General features: G+C 35.5%; 1 protein-coding gene across 3 annotated transcripts in view; it reads right to left on the bottom strand.

The window, feature by feature from the left end:
* The window catches only part of LOC136835315 (procollagen-lysine,2-oxoglutarate 5-dioxygenase 1-like), an 83463-nt gene that overhangs the window by 21670 nt on the left and 38175 nt on the right, over nucleotides 1-23618 (bottom strand). For 2 of the 3 annotated variants that reach the window (XM_067098650.1, XM_067098653.1), the window contains 7 exons: nucleotides 15072-15241; nucleotides 13923-13999; nucleotides 11530-11624; nucleotides 7281-7640; nucleotides 6087-6232; nucleotides 5194-5324; nucleotides 4723-4845 (listed from right to left, as the gene is read on the bottom strand). In XM_067098650.1, the coding sequence (XP_066954751.1) occupies nucleotides 4723-4845; nucleotides 5194-5324; nucleotides 6087-6232; nucleotides 7281-7640; nucleotides 11530-11624; nucleotides 13923-13999; nucleotides 15072-15241 (1102 nt within the window). Of the gene's footprint in view, nucleotides 1-4722; nucleotides 4846-5193; nucleotides 5325-6086; nucleotides 6233-7280; nucleotides 7641-11529; nucleotides 11625-13922; nucleotides 14000-15071; nucleotides 15242-15674; nucleotides 16013-23618 lie in introns of those variants that run through there. The other variant, XM_067098652.1, reaches the window with a different exon arrangement.

Genomic DNA, 23618 nt, shown 5'->3' with positions numbered 1-23618 from the left:
GAGCGAAGTAAATAAAAGCAGGAGACAGTTAGGTGGGGCAGCTAGCTGGCTCGTATGAGATCCCAACAGTGAGGTGCGAACATGTAGGAGGCACCACGAGAGGAAATGATCGTAAAAGGAAGGGGGAAGGACAGGCCAGGAGGTTGGTGGCAAAAGCAGTGACCAGGGGTGGGACAGCGCTCCCCGGGCATGAGATTCTCATAGATCCTAGCTATATGAGCTGTGTTTGCCGACAGAGCGAGAGAAAAAGGAAGAGGGCAAAAACCTCTACGGCCAGGAGGCAAAAAGATAAAGGAGTGCATGACAGGGTGAGAGCACTCCCGGTCACCTCAGGTCAGGTGGAGTGCCAAAACTCAGACACACCGGGACAATCAATCAATGCAGAGGGGAGGATGCCAGAGTTACAACATAAAAAATAAGATAAATTGCTCTCAAGCCTTGGAAAGTTAACAAACCTTGAAACAAACCAAGGGGAGAGAAGGGGACTCTCGATACCACAAAATAATATATATATAGTCAGTAAAGAAGTGTGAACAGGAGTGGGGAGGCACTCGATACTGCATTGGTAAACAACCCAAGGGAAGTTGAACTGGGGATAGGCTGCAGAGTAAACCCTCACTATTCAACAACTTGTTAGGAACATTAGCCTAGTGAAAAGCCGAAACAGGAGGGTGGGCGTGGGCAATATATCAAGCAAAAACCAAACAAAGGAAGCACCAGACATAAAACACACATGTACAGAGACAGAGATCACCGACATGAAACTCATACTCATTGGAATCAGTCGTCCCCTGTGATTTTCCCGAAGGGAAAAGTGTTACAATAACCCCTAGGCTAACCTGAGGCGATGTAAAAGGAAGGGAAGCCTGGAGAGAATAAAGGCTAACCAATAACTCAAATAATTCACAATAAAACAAAAAATTGTCTATAAGGTATGTGGAGGATAAACAGGCTAACTTCAACATGGACGTGAAGGACATGACCGACCTCAGTTAAATAAAAAGTACCCCAAAATTAACAAAATTCAAAAGCATCCAAGCACAAGGTCAAAATGTACCAATAAATCATGTTTCCCATACATAGAAGTGAGTCTAAAACAAGGCAAATAAGCCAAATAAAGCGAATAGGCCGAGGGGAACCAGTAGCCTAAACAACAAGACAGCACTTGACCAGGAAGGAACACAAAATTCACAAAATAAACAAAATTATAAAAACAAGTAAAAGCAGTAACAGTATAATGAAATAAGATCCCCAAAGGCTAAGAGTAGTGAGGGACAAAATAAAAAGCATAATGAGGCCATGATAATGGCTTGTGGGCTCGAGAGGAAACTTCATGGCCTAAGCGCTCAACAACACTTCTCGTAATGGCCACGATAAAAGCGAATGGGCCGAGGGGTTGGCTAAGTAACCTAAGCGCTAAACATCACTCTCGTAATGGAAGCCATGATAAAAGCGAATGGGCCAGTGGTAGCTCGTAGCCTAAACGCTAAACATCACTCCCGTAATAAAAATCACTCTCGTAATGAAGCCATGATAAAAGCGAATGGGCCGAGGGAGTAGCCTCTTCCTAACGCCTAAACAGCACTTCTCGTAGTAAATGGGTACAGAACAAACATAAAAATTAATCAAACCCACTAAAGTTAGGATCATTAATGGTAAAATATCCCAAATAAAGGGATACAAATAAAAACACAAAACAAACATACTGACCCAAGACCAAGAGAGGTGAAGAGGCACGTAGAGAAGAGATCGAGGCGGGCGTTATAAATCCCTTTAATTATTAAACTAAAGGAAAATAAGGAGCCTCAATCGCCTAAAACAATAAAACACTGGTACTCAAGTAATTGAAGAAACCTTGCGGAGATATAAAAATCCAAAAATAGAGCACAAAATAAGGATCACAGCAAATTCACGTGTGAAGAAAAAACGTGCTAAAATGGAATCACGGCTAGTGTTGCTTGCATACAGTCCTTGGTAGTGCATGGGCTTATGTGGCACCTCTCTCATTGGGACTTTTTTGACATTAGGGAATCTCTATAGGATAAGGTTCCGTGTTTTGTAGTTCACCCTTTCCATGCAGCTCCATCTGATGGAGGCTGGCTCTGAGAGGGTAATAACTCCAGCACATTTCATTAGCTTTCTCTCTGTATCTAACCCAGCAGAATTACCTGGGGAAATAAGTGCTGAATGGACTATTTCACGGGTGACAGGACTGATCCAGAAATAATAATAAAATAATAATAATAATAATAACAACATCTGTTTTGCTGTTTTTACTAACTCAATACAGCTCTAAAATGCCATAAATTTAAAAAAAAAAGAATTTCTCAGGGCACTTACATGATCCCCTACCCCTGCTGATAAGGCTCGCTTCGCTCGCCACCCCACCCATACCATAAGTTCTAAACCTTTGGCCTTCCCTACAGAAAAATCTGAAATGACAACACTGGTTTAATGCAGCAAACCAAAGAATCACCCTAAGGAAGGATTTGTTCTAATATTAAAGGTGAAAACTGCAGAAAGGTAATCTTGAATAAGGTGGATAGATATGACAAGACTAAAGGGAATGGATGAAAAGTAAAAAAAAAAAAAAAAAAAAAAAAAAAAAGCAGTGCAACCACTGGACAACAGGACAGCATGCCATGAGTAGTACTACCCCCAGCTTATCACTGACTGAAAATGACCACTGATTTGTAGAATGATGAGCAATTCTTAAGAAAATTATGATCCCTTTACTTAGATCTGCTTTATATCATTAAGAGAATAAACATATCTTTGGCAAAGTGCATCTTGAAGGCTTTAGAATTCTGAGAATGACAAGGAGTTGTAGGTCAAAGGCAACAAAGATGTAACAGTATTTCAAAAGGGCTGGATTTAAGACATACTGTTAAGGGTTTTATGAACAGAATGCGATGCAAGCCAAATGATGATAAAACAATGTATTAACAGGGTTAAAAAACTAAAACACTTGACATTAAAACTAATATGACTGAAATGCCAATAACAAAGACATGTGAAACTTAACAGTATTAACTGAAGAGTATCTAATTATGACAAATCAAATATAAGATGTAATGATTAATAATAAGGCTTTATCACCTAAGGAGCATAGCCTTCATGATGAAATATATACCTACATATGAATAAGTTAAAGTGTATCCAAAACACTTAGACAGTTATCTATAACTTCCTAATCATGAGGCTAGATTACTGTTACAGTAGGAAGGTCTACCAAATTTTATACTCAATAAGTTACAAAGGTTAATTAAAGGCTACCTAACTAATCATGAATTAATCCCTTTGGGATAGGGTCATATCGCAGTAAAAATACAACCCAAAGGATATAAAAGCATTCCTACAGAATTATACCTGGAGAGCATAAGTATGCATAGGAGCATGAATACACACTGGCAAATATTAATGGATCCCAGATGAATAAAGATACAGAAAAGGGTGCTAGGAATACATGGTTTAATAAGCTGTACAGTACCAAGAAAAAACGATGTAACAACTCAGAGCCGTATAAGAAGAACCTAAAGATATATGCAGGTATTCAAAAGCAGCTATGACATGGAAGATCAAGTTATTCAAGAACACTATAACCTGTAACTGACATATAAATGGTCCCCCTCTTCCCCCAACCCCAGATGAACCATGTCATGGCAAGAAGAGGGCCTCCTAAAATAAACAAGGATGACAGTGATGATGATGAGTCACTTTTCAAGCCTACACAACCAACAGGAGCAAGAAACTTTACTCAACAGTTTTTTAATTTTTTTATTGTATAAATTTCAAATGTCAAGGTTTTCTTCATAAATTTAAGTATGTTTGTACTTTAACTTTGGTTTGTATTTGCACTGAATTTATTTTACTCTCATGATGCAAGTAATATATTTCTAAAAGCCCAGAAAAACATTATCCGTTTATCAATACATGGGCATTTTTCCATACTGACATGTCTATTAAAAAAAAAACTGGTTCAACAGCATCTCAGGTTGAATGGTGACATGAAATTATAAGTCTAGGTCTCTGCAGATAGACACTTTAGGCACACCTTTCCACCTTTTCATTGCTTAACTATCTAGCTGGACATTAACACTTAGGAACTACTGAATGGCAAATACACCATTGGGAAATGTGTTTTTAAAAATATCCTCCATCCAGACCATGTATTATTCAGAATTAAATGGAAAAAACCAAAGTTGCTTGTAACAATGGGAAAAGAAATAATGCAGGTGACTGTCACTACCCATTTAATTACAGAAAAATATAAGTTTTGCAACCCATTTTCTTTCTACATACAGTATATAATAAATATTAGTATGTCAATAAATTAAGATAATGTTAACCATCCATTCAGAGTTGATACACGCGAAGTTATTGAGTAATGCACAAATCAGAGCCAGGTGGAGGATGTTTACCAAAATCAGTACAAGAATTATTCAAAAGTTTGTACATTCTGAAATATGTGTTCCGTCACAAATTGCAAGTAATTTTTTTTAAGCCTAACCATGTGCAGTTACATGTGCTTAATACTACAGTTATAGATTAATAATATATATAATATCTACTGTTTAACCAGGCACTGTGTAGATGCCTCATTGACAGGGCCCTGCATACCTCCAGTAACCAGAGCCTCATAACTTGGTAGTACATACAACACCCTTAGAGAGAGAGAGAGAGCACAGTTTAAGTGGCTTCCCTTTGGAAGTCAAGTCTCACCTTAGGGCTGGAGCTATTACAGGATGATCAAGGGACAAGAGAGTAGGGATAACATCTGGATTTATAAAGGCATAAGCTTCTACATTGACGTACCAACCGCACTTGATGCGCAGACACTCCTTCCTGTAAGCAGACATAAAAGAACAAAGTAATTTATGAATTAATACAAGGATCTGGCCCATGGCTGATGTGCTCATAACATTAAATTTTAAATTTTTCCTTTTGGACAAGATACAATATCATTTTCCTATATATATTTCCAAGAGATTAGGAGAAGGAAAATGAAGTGAATATGCCTTGAAATAAACACTAAGAAGTATAGAAAGCAAATGAAAACAAATTTCCATGAACTACATTATCGTTTAATTCAACAACCCATCACATAAATTACAGGTCTGCTAACAATGCCCATGAATTATGAATTTTCTAAACTAAAAGAGAGGAACAATCATTCGACATTTTGTTACTTACAAGGCCATGTTCTTAATGCTGGTTATATCAGGGTTCATGCCTGAAGCTTCTAAATATGTTATGTTCATGTAGTTACCCAATGTCTCTAGACTTTCAATAAACACGCTTACTCTCTTTGAGTATTCTTCCACCTGGAGATTTAAGACAAAATGAGCACAACAGTTTTGATACACAACTTTTCAAGCTCATATCTTTTTCAATTATGTACTCTAAATATAAAAAAAACCACTTATATATGGGTTTACTTAACTATAATTCCTAAAATGAGAAACCCCTTCACCTACTGAAAACAACTGGAAATTACTTTAAAGGTACCTTAACTAAAAAAACCTCCACAGGTTTTTTTAATAATAGATAAGTAAACAGAAAAACACAGTCAAAATGTTCAAGTCCATAAAGAGAAAGCAGGTGATTCACTACTCCTGTATCTCAATAGGTAATGATGAGTGTTGTCCATGGATAGCTGTCTTATCCTAACTAGAGGGTAACACATTTTGAGGGGAAAGATTCAAACACAAGATAAAACTACATGGATAGTTTCACTCAAAAAATCAATGGTAAGCAACTCAACTGTGCAATAAAGGAGTACTTATGTCCCAAAGAAATATTTATTGCAAGGTTCCTGAAGTGACATTAAAAAGTGTTAGACAACTTAATTAGTTTATCCAAAAACTAGTCAAGACATAATACAAACTGTTGAAAGAAACAGTGTTTACTAAACTTTTACAGCTATCACAGTAAAACACCAACACAGTTTAATGTATTTTGTCAGATAATCTACCCCATAAGCATATTTCACAAAGAAGAAATTGACTAAAAGCACTCTCATTCCAACCTCAAATACTTTATGAGCACAAAGCAATGGCTGTCTTAGTTAGGCTGGCAGCTATTACCTGATTGTATACGAAGAAATGGGTGTGCTTGCCTGGCGACCCATTACGGACAATAGAGCTTAGCGTTTCCTCCAAAAATGGCTGAGGGCGGGTGATGAACACACCTACCATTACTGTATGTGTCACATTCAGTTGGACTGAATCATCTGAAAGATCAAAAGGAAACTCCACAAAACTGAAATACCACGCAAATGCCTTATTTTCTACTTTTTGAAGAGCTTTACCTCTGGTAGTAACTGGCTTTGCTCATCTACAGACTTCAAGTTAGTCTGGGCTTATTCCATAATTCTCCTGGCAGTGTGCTGTATTTTACTCTTATCCCTTACCTTATCCAGGCCCAGCATTTTTATCAAATTCTTTTCAGGTAGATTATTCACGGTTTTAATTTTCAGCATTCCTAATACTAAATTATACCAAATTTCAGATGATTTTCAAATTTCCCATAGTTTCAGAATTTAATTAATTTACCAATAGCTTTCATAGAGATTAAGACAATTTTATACAGCAGAATGATGGGATCTGTAAATTGTTAACAATATAATCTGAATGAAAAGTTTTAATTTTTGACAGGAATAAATCAATTTTCTTCAAAAGAATATAAAAACCTAAAATAATTAATGTTATCTGACTGAATACAGTACTTAAATTCTGCACAAATATCTATACAATAAAGGGAAAATTCAGCATATTTTCTGCAAAAAGTAGTTTGATTATATTACCCATAAACTGTTTAGATTTGCATCTAAAAAGAAATATACCACTAACTTAGCAACAAAACCTGTATGAAAATCACATGAACACATTTACAATGGATTTTAACCATTTGTAAAAATATGCTGATGATACCAGAAAAGCACTTGATCTTGGAGAAGGGAGAATTTTAAGTAACCAGGTAGGAATTATTACAGAAATTATGAAGAATGGCAACGGAAAATAATAATAAAAATATAAGCAAGACAACAGGACTTTATACTCTGATTAGTAGTAGATTTGCTAATAGGACTGTTCCTCCCCTGCCACAACTTTGTTACACTTACAGTTCTTCCTTAGGTCATGGAGAGACTTAAAATGGTAAATGAAAGAAGTAAGGATAAAGTGTGCAAGCACTAGAAAATAAATGTCAACAATCTTAAAAATAGAAAAAAACTGGAATTTTTAAGAATGGTGACAATGTAAAGATTATAATAAACTTACCAACAGTTTTGCATGAAACACATCCGTGTTCTGGATGATGGGTACCAACTAAATAGTCTGACACAGCTAACAAGAGAGCCCGCCCATGAGCACTTTCATTTGAGGCAAAGAGAATGCATGGGACATTTTCCTTGACAATCAGCTCATAGCTTCCTTCTATGACTGCCACTTGTAACTCGTCACTACCGATATGAGAGTAGTCATCAAGGGTGTAAGTTACACTTCCTATAGCATCTATCTGTACGTTATGCTGACTTCGCAATTTGGAACTCCTATAAAGCTGCTGTGCCAGTGATGCTAAGGAGGTAACTCCAAGAGTCTTTGCTACTTTAATGACATAGTCTGACCACCCAATTAGTCCTGTAAGGAAGATAGCAAAAAGATGGAAATATCATCTCTTCATGTGAAAGCAGTTTCTCTACACAGTTCCGTATAACTCACTATAAAAGAACATATTACTACTGTACATTTACTGCTTACAAACACCTCATTCTGTCTTTATTTCACACTATTCTCCCATCAATCACACACTTTGGGATGCTATGCTTGACTTTTTAACTAGTTTCTAACACTAACTAACACTGTTTTCAGTATCACCATGTCATTTATTTGCAGAGAACTTCAAGTCATTAGGTATTTATATGGCTTGGTTCTCTGCCAAGAATACTTCATCATTTCTAGTTTAATCAGCTGTCAAATTTGAAGAACAAATCTTTCCAACTAATTCTCTTTTGATTCAGCAAAAATATTACTGTACTGCATCCTTAATTATGGATCACCTCTTTCCTACCCCACCAGCAGTGAGTAGATGCAGTTCGTCCTGCTCTCAAATACATCTAAGGTGAAGTATACATAATAAGCAAGAAGGATCACCTAATGATAGATGTTAACATAATCACCTCCTCCTTGAGGTTTTCAACGTCAACAGGTGAAACACCAGGGCAATACTTTATCCACTCAACCACATAAGGCATAAACGGAAAAAGGAGAGGATACCACTGCAGCCCTAACTAGAGTTTCACACCCTTCCCACCCCACAGTAGTGATTAGATACTACATTCAATCCTCCTCCTCAATGGATCTGAGGTGAAGAATGCTTACCTGGTTCCCTCTCTTTCCTCCTATCTGTAACTGAATGGATAAAGTGTCTGCATAATGTCTCACCACTCAACAGTTTTGATCTCCCTAAGATGTTAACACCACCTTCAGGTGATAAATCATACTAATATCGATCTCACCTCAGACCCATTGCAGAAGAGGATTAAATGCACCTACTCAAAGCTGGAAACTATGAAACCATAGTTAGGGATGTGGTGGTACCTGCTGCAGTTCCAGTTCCAAGCATATGTAGTTGCTCTCTTTGACTGACTGCTTAAAATAATGACCTGGTGTTTTTATAAAACAGTAACACAGTACTTAACTACATTACTCATAACCCAGCCACATAAAGTTAGTTGGAGAACTTGCCTGACAACTACTCAAATAGATAAGAATAATTCTGCTTTCATATCTACACATTTCTGACCATCTGTTTCCCTTTATTCCTCATTACTCACTTAAACCGTGTCAGTCTCTGAGGTCTGTTCATTTTCTAGTCTCAGAACACAACATCCCTCAGTAAATTCCCATTCTCATACTCCACCCATAAATGTTAGTACTTTGTAGTCACAGTTGTACAAAATATCTTCCGTTTCCTTTGGAAGTACCCATGTATCTGAGGCAAAGGGCAGCTCTGCCTTTGTAGCAGCCACTCCGAAATTATTCAGAATGACTGCTACAAAGCCTAAGCTGTAATTCTGTTATACCCTCTTAAGAATTAATGGCAGTTTCATGGAAATAAAATGTTAAGTGGTTTTTTTGTAAAAACAAAGCCTTGTTTACCATTCCAGCATGTTTGTTTCCAGTAAATATAACCTTCCCAAATTTATTGATTGCTCTCCATCTACAGTATCTTTATCACATAACCATTATTAAATTATCCTTGCTACAGTTAATACTCAATGATTATCAGTAAAAGACCTTTACAAAATCCCAATACAGTCAGTTGTTTCTACCATATTACAGTGATTTCAGACAAATATTTTTACTTGCTTTAGCACCTTGAGATGAAGAATATTTTATTTTCAATGTCTCTAGTTTGGTTTAGGTATATTAACAGACTTTTCTTTCAGGAAATGTGTACACATGTGCACAACACACATATACATACATGCAAATATATAATATATATATATATATATATATATATATATATATATATATATATATATATATATATATATATATATATATATATATATATATATATATATATATATATATATATATATATATATATATATATATTACAGTACAGAAAATCACTGATAAAGACAGAGCAAAACAAAAAGGGGCGATAATTGAGCTAAGTGATCCCAGACGCCAAGTTTGACCGTTTGTCGTCCATTCGAATCAGTGTTTACCTCATACAGCACTGGGCAAAAAGAACTAATTGAGATCTTGGCCTCACCCTGTGACCTCTCACACACCATAATATTAACTCAATAACAACTGTTGAACGAAATGTATAGATAATTAAACATGAAACATTAATGGAAAAGGGAAGCCCATCTGGATGAAATTTGGGAAAATTATATCAGATTTCGGCATCGAAATACTCATATATACGAAGAAAAATGCGTCAGGCAGGGAGTGTGTGAGATGTGCATAGAAGTGACAGTACAAGCTTGAAATGTCTTGTGAACTAACATAAAATTTCTGAATGCCCATAGGCTAAGTGAGATTCTAAGACCAAGAATTTTACAAGGTGCCCTTTAAGATAAAGACTCGGTCACTACTACCCATTGAAAGGTGGAAAAGTTATACAGTTTAAAGACTAAAGTAAATGTATTTACGAGAAAACATAATTTTCATTTAACCCAAGATATATAAGAGGAAATACTTGTGAAAATAGGGAAGGTAGCTGACATCTGAGGCACGATAAGTGAAGCTCCACCATAGTTAATTATCGAGGCAACATTTTGGCTGGTAAGTGAAAGCACTCAGTGCAACAGACAGTTTAAAAGTGAATACCTTCCCTCTAATATATATATATATATATATATATATATATATATATATATATATATATATATATATATATATATATATATATATATAGATATATATATATATATATATATATATATATATATATATATATATATATATATATATATATAATATATATATATATATATATATACATACTACTCGTGTTGGGCTTCAGCAAGATGTGATGGTTTAGATTCCAGATTCTTTAATTTACAAAATATGATTTACAAAGTATTCTCTAGACCTAGCTATAGTCTAGCTACAAAGGGTTGAGACTTTCTGATAATTAGCTGTGTTAACATGTCTCCCACCTTGCCGAAGGAGGTATTTAATCCTAATCCAAAGAGGAACACTTTCAGAATTACCCTCGAGGCTAAAGTTAATCCTGAGAATGGACATATTCAAATGTGCTGTCCAGCTATTTGTTTGTGCTTACAAGTGACTTTGTTTTTAAGTAATATATGCATGTATATATATTCAAGTATGTAAATATATACATACAAGGTATATTATATATATATATATATATATATATATATATATATATATATATATATATATATATATATATATATATATATATCTATATATATATATATATATATATATATATATATATATATACATATACATATACCTTTAATTAAATTTTGTATAGAGCCCTAAAAATCAACCCTGTCATCATCCCTATCTTAATATTCTTTGTGGGGCTCAAATACATGTGTATGTAAGCATTTACACGAGTGTTTTTTCTGTTTATACTATACTCTATTTTGCTACCTGCCCTTGTAAGTTCAACATCCAAGAAGAGGAATGTCCCTTTTTTCTAATCTTCTAAGATGAATTTGACCTGTTCATTAATATGGGTGAGTTCAGCCAAAAAACTAACCAATTCCTCTTTTTCCCCACAGCATATAACTAAGACGTCATCTACATACATAACTTCCATTCTTAACTTATCATATCTCCTTTTTCCCTAATTCCTATCAGTGCTTCCCTCACCTTACTGTTGAAATTACTTTGTATTTTCCACAGACTGGTTTTTCAGGGCATTTCTGTTATGTGTTTTCATCCCCAACCAGACGAACAAACAGATCAAACTCACCTCAGAAGATCAAAATCACAACAGATATTCAGTTAAACAACACATTCTTACCATTAACATTTCCTTGTGGAAGTATGATGTTTGCGCTGGTTGCTGTCAATTTTTCTTTTAACATTTCTGCAGAAGCTGTAATAATTCCTTCAGCCCTGAAAATATAGTATTTTGAAGCTTCAAAGGATGGCAGTGAAATTTTTACAAGACACAAGTCTGAAAGAACAAGCGTGCAAGAATGTATTTAACATGTCATGACTGCAAAATAACCAACAGTGACACCAATGGCTGCCAATCTCGTCTAGATTTACAATTTTAGCTTATGAGAGAACCTTAATTATGGCGTAAGATATAAACCTACTTGAATGTCTTAGACATTTGGCAAAAATTTCTGTTATATTACCATGCTCTAAGGTGTGTACAAAAAATCAGGTACAATGCTGGCCCAAACTTGAAATAGAAGATGAACGGGGCTTCACATTATGCACTCCATTGTTAATATACTAAATTCTGAGTTACTCAGACAAATGCGGCCTAGACACTACTTTATGCACTATTGTAGAAGGAAAACATTAAAAAAGTAATCCTAAATTGTTATGATCGTCTCTGGTACTGAGCAGCCAAACCTCATAAACAACAAGGCAGTGAATATAAAAACAGCAACAAAAATTACCTGAGAAATATATAAGAAAAAAGCACAAACTGAGGGCAAGAGAGCAATAAGCTTTTTCCATATGTAAAATAACAGTACTGTTTGTGCAACCAAACACTTTTGATCACAAATTATACTTGGTTTTAAACTGGTCAAAAAGATAAGGCATGAATCTACTCAAACTTCATTGGTTACAGTTACAGTAACAATGTAATAATGCGTATCTTTCTTTCTTCTTTCATTAAATCTTCAGCTGAAAACCCTTATGGACAGGGTCAGCCGACTATAAACTCAAGATGTCTCCAAGAGGAAATACACCTGTAGATACACCGATGCACCTGAATTCCCTGAGATATCAGCAGAAAGCAAGGCTGAATTTGCTCCTCGCTTAAAGATTTAAAGATCAGAGGATTCCACAATTGCACTAGACAAACTATTCCACATTTTAGTTGTAGCCTAGATATAACGCCTAGCAAACTGAGTACAGTAGTATTAAATGACAGTATTTGCAGCAGCAGACTACTTAGTGTTGCAAGCAAAAAACAGCTAGGTCAGGTAAACAATAGTGCAGAAGGTGTTTATACAACAAACATAATGAACTCACTTTACGTCTACGCCACAAGTCAACATTAAAAGTTGGCAAAATAAATTTGACGGATGACATAACTATCCAAGAGTTTGAGATGAGTCAGCACTGGAAAACCACACTGGAGAAGAGTACTTCAAACAAGCAAGAAGAAAATTTAAAGCACTTTGATATAATAGGTTCATTCTGAAACATTCTAAAACATTTCTGCAAGATGCCAACTTTTGGAAAAATAGACGAAGCAGTATTACACATACGCTTCTCAAAAGTCAGTTTCTTATCAGAAATTACACCTAATATCTTAAAAATCGCTGATACGTATTTAAAACCATAACTAAATCAGGAAGCAAAGGCAGAAGTGCTTTGGATCAACTATTTATCATACTTTGAGTTTTAGAAGGGTTAATTTTCATTTCCCAAAGCCTGCTTCCCTCATGAATACATGCCAAACCTCTATTCAAGGCTTCTGCAGCCACAGCCCTAAAGCACGAAAGAACAACAGCTAAAAGAGTAGCATCATCAACATACGTACTAGTATAGATAATAAATATTAAAGGTCCAAGAAAACTACCATAAGGAATGCCCGGAATGACATTACTAGTTACTTTACTGGCCATCAACACAGACCCTTTGGGTTCTGCCTATTAAAATTAATCTAAAATATCAATAAAAGATTACTTTCCAAACTATTCATCAATTTTCTACACATTCATTATACTAAAAAAATTACTCTGGCTGGTGAAAATATTACAGAATTTGTTGCTGGAGCAAATGTTTAGAGCTGGCAGTATTGATGGACCTTAACTGGAATATGGTTCAGATTCCTCTGTAATGGAAAGGCCCTAATATGGAGTAGTTTGTCGCTGATTACCTTGGTTAACATTGCAGTCTGTCTTCTATATGCCTTTTCACACTCACAAGTGAATTATGCATAAGCTCACGAAAAGTACAACATGAAATAATAGCATGATCCTATACGTATACCTGTACTGTAAATGTGTTTATAAACTCGTATAAATCCAAAAACGGAAAGATAACTTTTTCTCTCGTATTTATTTATTATGACTTGTAATTTTATGGTATTTGCATGTATCAATGCACTTGAATAATAAAAGTCTCGAATCAATAGCAATAAACTTTAAGAAATTAAATTAGAGACAGAAAAAACTTCTTTTACACACAACTACAATCCAGCACTCTCTCGTCTGTACATACCTTGGGAAGAAAACTATTATACCATATTTCCCCAAACCACTTTCAGCTTCACAGGGAACTTCAGCAGCTTCCTGAATCTGCAGAAATTGGACAAATACACAAACTTTACTGTATATCATATCTTCTGGTCTATCTTTCAAATATGCACCTGTAACCATTCAAACTGCATGTCGACTTACATAACAGTTGTTATAAATAGTAGGTTTTGCCAATTTAAATTACTTTTTCTTCTAATTCAAAATTTTATTGAATAAAGTATTAAAGAACCTCAAATACTTGTTCTTTAACTGCGATACACATTAACTTTTGAGAATAAAAGAAAAATATTCACTTAAGAATAAAATAAAATAAAAAAAATATTCACCCAACAAGTAATAATATGCACGAGGGAAGAAAAGTGCAACTCTAGCATAGCCAGCAAAGAACTCCAACAAAAATTAATACATCACTCACTGCCTTGGTTAAGTTTCACAAAAATACTGCTAAAATCTAAAAGATAATTCCTTGATGGTATTCAGCTTTATATAAAAAAGTAGTGTATGATCATCATTCGGCTTAATGATTCACTCGGAAAATAAAAATTTTCACGAGTCCAAAGAGGGTCAATAATAATTTTTTACCTTTGAAAAGAAGACTTTACCATTTGTGAGTGATGACATTCGGAAAGGCGAATAGAAGTCACACGCCATAATCTTAGAATAGGCTACGGCAATGGAGGGCCTGCCATGCCACTTTATTATCATTATCAGTTCCTAAATACAGGGGAAAGTGATTCGGATAAATGTATGAATGTTGACTGATAATAGTCGATGTACAAGTACATGTTAATTCGCGATAATCAAGTTACTGTTATTACTGTAATTTTTATTTTAATATTTGAACAAACACACGAATGTATGTATGTAAATATAATATGTGTGCACAAATGTATACTATATATTGTATATATATATATATATATATATATATATATATATATATATATATATATATATATATATAATATTATGTACGTGTCTATACTAGGCAAGAATACAAATATACATAAACAAAAATAATGAGTAAAATATTTGACAGGCGAAGTTTACAATAACACGAAAAGATTGTTTTCCTTGGGAAGGCTGCCATTGTATTTACAAGCAGACTTACCTGTACTTCAAAGTTACGTCGTCTGGCAGAGGCCAACAGCTGCTGCTCCTCCACTCTCCCTTTCCTCCAGCCCTCTTCGTTGCCTACTATCACCCTCACGATGGTGTTTTCTCGGGCATCATCGGATGATTTAATCTTTTCCGTTTCGAGATTGACCTCCGAATCATTATCTTTAAATTACAAGAAATGCATAAAAAAAATACATTAATCCAGAATAACATATGATATTGGAAGAAATAAGAAGCCTAAAGGACACAGTTATGACTAATGCAATTTCAGTACGTTTTAATTTTACATCAAGAATCAAACCATTATTTCTGACTGAATACGAATGCATGACGATAAATCTTATTCTGCCGAACACGACAGGTAGAGTGATGGCCTTAAAGGTAACTTCACAAACGATAAGAAAAAATAGTGGTAAAATCTTTCCAAAAAAAAAAGGCTCTGAAAACACTAGAAAACGATACTCATCAGAATATTTGAAATGATTTTGTACGATAGGATATGGGACATTATAAGGGCGAAAAGTTAAATTATGTCCCACAAAACGTAAACATTTCAAAACAAAGTAACGGGAAAAAAAAAAAGACTTTTCCTCACCTTGGGAAATTCCCGACGCTAGGACGTCATCAAAAGCCAAAAACAAAATACACCACAACGATAGGCTTTTCCAGTTAAAGCGCATAACGAAATCTGTTTATGAATTCAACTTTAGTATCACTACAGACAAAGTTTCAGGTTTATTTCTTTAACAAGTAAGCAAGCTGAAAATCTTAATTCACTGCTCGAAAGAATGCCTGATCCAATTCTAATTAGTGCGCAGCTGATGATAATTACAATCACACGGATGATGATGACTGTAATAGCCTGATCGTTGTCTATGCCACTTCTGAGGGTCACGACAGCGGTCAGGAAAGTTCTTCATCCGGGAGGAACCTACCAGGAAAAATCACGCAGAAATCTAGCTACTCGCCAACTCACCTGCGAGACCTAACGACAGTCACGTGTTCCAACACACATCTCATTTTCCATTTCAAATAAAGCTTAATATTACATTTGCCTTCAAATTGACCTGTAACTATCGATATCTGCAAGTAAACAGTGGTTTTTCTTTGAATGTCATAATTATCCTCATAAAGAACGCCCTCTGCGGCAAATGATGTAAGCAAGACCGCAAGGGGCACTGCCATGCAATCATTCTTTTCTTAGCAAGTTTCCTCTTGCGTGGCAAGTCTTCATAATTGTCAGTCTGAGTTACGAATGTAATAATAATAATAACAAACACTGAAGCTAATGCTATGACTACAAGATAACTGATGAAGAGAAAGGAATCTCATTTTACAGTTATCATTATGACACAGATACTCAGATAAGGTAATAAATGATCTGCATGGAAAGCTTCCACTCAACAACATGCTAAGTGAAACAGGAAACGACGGCAAAGAAAGGAGTATAAAATGATATGAAGAAACAATGTATCCATTTGAGTACATAAGTTAAATAAAAAAAATAAATGTAAAAGCGTGGCTGAATGTTCTCCAACCATGGTCACATAACCTCAAGAGAGTGTATAAGGCATATTATAGAGGTTATATCACAGGAAATATGTCAGCTGAAATAACCCAACTTCCACCAATATAAGTACGGGTATACCATCAGTTATGCAAAATTCATTTGAAAACGGGAAGCTGAAGTCTTGACGGGAAGTCAACGTTGAAATTAGGCAGATTTAGTTTGTTTCTTATAATCCTTATGATTAGGAAAGTGGTCCACATACAACAGAAGCTGCAACTATTCTCACCAAACTATTCTGCTATATCTTAGGAAAGATTATCCTTACCTCATACATAGTGTCGTTAATGCTATCCTTGTCGTATATGTGATGTCATTAATACCAGGTGTTCATCATGGGCAACAAGTTCCCTTTGTACTTAACTTTAGCAGGGTCGTCATTTCAGATTTTTGATGGGGGGGAGGGGGGAGGGGAAGGCGGTTTGGGGAGGTAAGCGAGCCTAATCACCTGTTTTTTTTTTCATTTTGAGCTATTTTATGTGCTTTTTGAAACACATAAAATAGATAGATAGAGAGAAAGATATAACAATGTAGATTTTTTAGCACATTTGAATTTCAGTAGGAATAATGGAAAACCAGCTGCTGTTACTTCTTGCAGGGCGAGGGGCAAGTTAAGGCTGGGAACTTGTCTTGAGGGGCAGTTGCCCCCCCTAAATGACGCCCCTGAACTTTGGACTGCTTTCAAGATACAAGACTGTCTTTCCTTTCCAACCTGAAAACAGAATACTTATGACACAAACCTGGCAGGTTAGCTTAGATCTGCAAGATTTCATATTTGAATTGAACCAGAATATTTCACAAAAGTTAGCGAGGTTTTCTGTCAAAAACTCAACAAGACAGGCATGAGGAGTCCTTTTCCAGTCCAGACCTGGAATAAAGGGTACCCTCGGAGAATTCTCGGCCCAGAACTTTACTTGGTAGGCTACTTTAGCTTCATAACAAGGTATGCCATTAAGTGCATCAAAAGCTTACTTTTACACCGGCCAAGTAAACTCACAAATATTGCAGACTCACCAACACATGGCACTCTCTCAGCTGTCACCTTTCATAAGCCTTGGAAATTACTTGGCCAGATTTAGTATCATTGCACTGAGTTACCAGGTCATGTACAAGGGCAAATTGGAGTTTTTGCCGCTTTAGAGTCTGCAAGGATTCGGAAGATTTTAAAAAATAAGGAAAAATAATGAAGGCCAGGTTTACACACAACAGCTTCTACTTTAAGTCACAATATAAGGAAATACCCTTTCTTGTCAAGTACACAATAGTTTTAAGTTGAGAGCTGAAGTTCAATAGTCTTATTTAATTGTCAGTTATAACACTAATGTATGCTACAGACTAAAATTTATTATAGTGCCATCAATAATGACGTAGGAGAAAGAGCTTCCTATAGTTCCTCGTTGGGCGAGTTGGTAGAGTTGTCGGCTAGCACTTGCTAGACCAGAGTTCGAGTCTCCAGCCGTCTAATGAAGAATTAGAGGAATTTATTTCTGGTGATAGAAATTCATTTCTCGCTATAATGTGGTTCGGATTCCACAATAAGCTGTAGGTCCCGTTGCTAGGTAACCAATTGGTTCTTAGCCACGTAAAATAAGTCTAATCCTTCGGGCCAGCCCTAGGAGAGCTGTTAATCAGCTCAGTGGTCTCATAAAAACTAGGGTATATTTAACTTAGAGCTTCCTACGAATGAGTATACGTGAGGCAAAACAGAGGTAGGTACATTTAAAGCTGTACTGACCTCCAACCAGAAGAAATAAAAACAAGAGGTTTCCTCAAGTAGTGGAGCTAGTGGAGCTTTCTGCTTAGAACTCGATAGGAACGCAATAAAATCCTGCTAGAGTGCAAAGTTCAATTTGATCATTCAATTGTCAGTTATAGCATGCATCTATACATACACACACATGCACACAAACACACATTTCACATATATATATATATATATATATAATATATATATATATATATATATATATATATATATATATATATATATATATATATATATATATATATATATATATATATATATATATATATATATATATATATATATTAATTTTATCACATACACAATTGTCCTGTGCATTAGTAGAATTACTAAAAGGACCTCATTCAAAACTGGATGGTATCTAATGGAGTTTTATTCAAAAAGTTACAAGCTTTCTTGGACAAACAGTCCACATTATCAAATATCCGTACAATGAGCTGACGCGTGGTCCGGCTGTATTTATATCTGTGTGCTGGGTACTTTTAATCCTATAATCGCCTGCTCTTCACAGTGAGCCTCCACCCTCTCTTGACCTTGGTCCTTCTCTGATCCCTGGTTCCAGATGTCCGTTTTCCGTGCGTTCTCTTGCGTTTTTTCTTCGTTTCCTTGCTACTGTGGAGTATACGATTTTTGTAGATAAGCTGTCTTCAAAGCACGTTTCGGTGTTCCCTGCCATAAATGTTGTTGGCGCCGCGTTATGAGCGTTCTCTGCAACCAGTCTAGATGTTTTGTTGGTGTTCTGTACAGAAAGCTTTATATTTTCCAGTCTATTCTGTGATCATTTTCCCAACAGTGTTTGGCAACTGCCGACACGTCTGATTATTATGCCCTATATGTTCTGCAGATGTTGTTTTGCTTCGCTCTTTACATGATTTGCCAGTTTAGCCATGATGCCCTTCTTCACAGTCTAAACACGCTGCCATATAAACCCCTCTAATCTCTCTTCCCCCTCTACCAACTTTTTTATTTCCTAACTATTTTATTCTAATGGTGTTTTGTAGCTGCCTATCAATTTTGGAAAGGATAGAAAAGGAACATTTGGTAGGAAAAGAAAATAATTACAGTTCCCGGACAACAACTCTGTACCCATCAGCAGGGAAGCTAAATAATTTCAAATTGATAGACAGCTACAAAAACACCATTAGGAATAAAATAGTTAGAAACAAAAAGTCAGTGGGGAAGAGATTAGAGAGGGGGGGTTTATATGGCAGCGATGTTTTAGACTGTGAAGAAAGGGTACTATGGCGAAATTGGCAAATCATATAAAGAGGCAGAAGCAAACAACATCTACAGAGACATAAGGCATTATAATCAGACGTCGGCAGTTGCCAAACACTGTTGGAAAATGATCACAGAATAGACTGGGAAAATATGAGTTTTTGCTGTACAGGAACACCAACAAAACATCTAGACTGGTTGTAGAAAGCGCCTTCATAACTTGCGCCAACAACACGTGGCAGGAACACGGAAGCGGCTTTGAGACAGCTTATCTAGAAAAATCGTATACTCCACAGTAGCAAGGAAGAAAACGCCGAAGGCACGGAAAACGGACATCTGGAACCAGGATCAGAGAAAGACCAAGGTCAAGAGAGGTGGAGGTCACACAGGAAGAGCTAGGCGATTATGGGATTAAAAGTACCCAGCACACATATAAATACACAACCGGACCAGGCGTCAGCTCATTGTCTGGATACATGATAATGTGGACTGTTTGTCCAAGAAAGCTTGTAACTTTTGAATAAAAACTCCATGGGATACCATCCAGTTTGAATGAGGTCCTTTTAATAATATATATATATATATATATATATATATATATATATATATATATATATATATATATATATATATATATATATATATATATATACTCTATATATATATATATATTTGTTACAAATGTATGTTGCTCTCATCTTTATATTGCTCTTGCAGTAAGGCCAAAAGTCAAATTCACTAAGGAATACCCCACTAAAAATAAAAATAAAAACACTAAAACATAAAATAAAGATAAAAATACAAAAACTCAGTCAGAGTGAAAGGGTAGTGGCAATCACAGTTTTGAGAGAACAGTCAAATCAGGTAGGGGAATTAAGGGATTCTTTGGGGAATATTCCTATTAGCAGTCGCTATTTATTCCTAACCCTTAGGCGGCATAATTTATCAATGTGCAGCACCCCAGACCAAAGCTTTGAGTTGGCAAAATAAAAAAATCACATCAATGGAAGAAGAGAATGACATGTACATTTACACCGTATAAATAAAAAATTGTTAAAATTTTCCCACCTTCCACGAGTTGAAAATGACTATTTACAATGACCTTGTGGAACCTCATTTACAAGACAATCGTAAATTTTACCAACTTATATATTTTTTTCTAATAAATAAATTTATTATTTTGTAAAGTGTATTATTGTTCACACAATATCAAAACAGATAGAAATAAAGCAGTAACAAAAATTTTGGCATATTTATTTGAAAAATATTCACGTAAATTTACTGAAAGGAAGATTCAGTAACTTTTTTACTTTTACATGCTTTTTCTAATATTTCTTTGCAATTCTCTTTGTAAAATTACAATTCACAACCGACATACTATCGTAAAGACAAAAAACAAAAACAACAGCAACCTTCGTATGTTCTGAGCAAATTAAAAGACTCATGTGAGAGAGATGCAGTACTTTCCCCCTTGAAGTCTAGAAAAGCATTACTGATAGCTGTGAAAAAAATCCTGTGGCAACTTTAACTCTCCATCTGTATAAAGTTGCCATTAGTGAATTTATAGCATATAGTAAATTGGCACCTCTGTTTCGACTCATTATTACCATAACAGTGGTGCATAATACTGTTTCACACTGAGGCTCAATCCGTCCACCTCCCCAAACCTGTTTTACTTCGCACTGAGGCTCAATCCGTCCCTTAAAGGTTAACCTAAGACCTACATCCCTGTGCCCTCTTCTACTGGTTCTTAATTGCTTTTCAGGCCTGGCGGGCAACCACCCCTGGATTCTTGCCACTTCCGTAGCTCGTGGCCTTATAGGACAAACAGCACCAAAACAACTGGTCGAGAGAAGCCAGTTCCTGCTCACTGTTCATCAAGGCATAACCTCCTGCCTGTCACATCCCGAACTCGGACCGTGTCCTTTGTCCTGGCACAGCCACACTTGCATATGGGATCATCTAGTTCATTGGCAATAGTGCACATCACCAACTTGGATTGCCCGATAAGTCTGAAATGCAATTAAGTGCCAGTTCCTGTTTCTCTCACTACATCTCTTGTTTCTTTTTCAAGATTTCATCTCCCAAAATGAGTTCCCTTGCTACCCACCAGTATATGTGTTTCCATAGGAATTAAATTTATTAATGAATTAATCCTTTGCTCAGTGTCATAGAGTAAATCATCCCTCCATTGGGATAGTTCATTGCAAGTCAGAGTATCTTTTATACGAATTCTTATCTGGGAAATCTATTTCCAGAGACGTGTTGTCTTGTCCCTTGTGCTCTGCCACCAATCATTCCTGTGAAAAGTTGCCTTAGAAGATAATTAATTCAACCCTGCTGCAGGCAAGCCCTGCTTCTGAAACTGAGAGTCATAGCGACCAGAAGCCCTTTGTTGGCCGAGTTGGTTGAGCTTTAGACCGTCATTGATGGGCGGTTCAATTCCAACACGCGTGATGAAGAGTTAGAGGAATTTATTTCTGGTGATAGAAATTCATTCTCGCTATAATGTGGTTCGGATTCCACAATAAGCTGTAGGTCCCGTTGCTAAGTAACCAATTGGTTCTTAGCCACGTAAAATAAGTCAATCCCTTCGGGCCAGCCCTAGGAGCTGTTAATCCAGCTCAGTGGTCTGTAAAACTAAGGTATACTTAACTTAACATAGCGACCAGATAATCAGGAGCCATGGGCTACACATTGCGTTACCATTGTAAAAAATTCTATTGCATTCTGAAAGCCAGTTAACTGTAAACCTTGTTGTAAGATACCTGTTGCACTTATTTTGCTGGACTGCATACCAGCCAGGACTTATTCTACTTGCTTGAACTGTGTAAAATAAAGTAATTTTAATGTAATTACTGGCTTTCCTGGAGACCTTCCCTTTATTTTAAATGTAATCAGAAGGTAAGTCCTCTCTTTGTTGAATTTTTTTACATATTTGGTTCTAAGTAAGTGGCCGATGAAGGGATTTCTAAATCGGTATTCATTTCCTCTGGCCAATTCCAACCAAATATAAATATATATATATATATATATATATATATATATATATATATATATATATATATATATATATATATATATATATATATATATATATATATATTATATATATATTATATATATATATATTCATATATATATATATATATATATATATATATATATATATATATATATATATATATATATATATATACTTATATTTATATATATATATATATATATACATATATATATATATATATTACATGTGGGGCTTGGCTGATTAGTTTATTAATTAGTGAAATGCAATTTATAGGGCCTAGTCATAATGACATGTAACCTGTCAATTAAAGTTTACAGTTAACCTCAAAGACAGACAATTGGTGAATAAGATTAGTGCAGTCAGGAAAACAATATAGGATAGCAGTTACTCTGCAACAAATGGATTACATCAAACCCATAGTTCCCAATTGGTCCAACAAAGAAAAATGTGCAGTTTATAGAAATTACATGAACTTTCGCCCCGTCGGACACAGTCGAGTTCCTGCTTCAAGTAAGTTATAACACAACGGATGTCCTGTACTACTATATATCATGCATAATTTATTACTGGTAAAGGCTATTTCTCTTCAAACAATGGGATCGGGCACAAGGCTGCCTGAAATTTACCATAACTTTCCCTAGAGTCTACTTGCAAGGGAACAGTTTGGTGTGTCGCTAATCAATATTAATTATTCTTTTTACACTTCGTGAAAGTAAACTGGTTATACCATGTTCTCGTAGATAGTGGTGAAAACAGAGGAAAATTGAAATCAGGAAGAGGTACTAGCGAGTCGATGAAAATTTGCAAATTTCAAACTTACCGTTGACGTGGGTCACTTGTGCATGCAACTGACGATCAGAAGTCTTGAAACTAGCCGTTTCGTCTCACTAGTACCAATGAAACAGTAAGAGGGCAAGCACAAAGAATTAGTTACACACAACGCATGTGTCTCGCGCGATCT

Source organism: Macrobrachium rosenbergii, chromosome 55 (genome assembly GCF_040412425.1).
Source record: "Macrobrachium rosenbergii isolate ZJJX-2024 chromosome 55, ASM4041242v1, whole genome shotgun sequence".
Lineage (NCBI taxonomy): Eukaryota > Metazoa > Arthropoda > Malacostraca > Decapoda > Palaemonidae > Macrobrachium > Macrobrachium rosenbergii.
The sequence above is the reverse complement of the archived record's forward strand: the minus strand, read 5'-3'. Positions and strand labels throughout refer to the sequence as shown.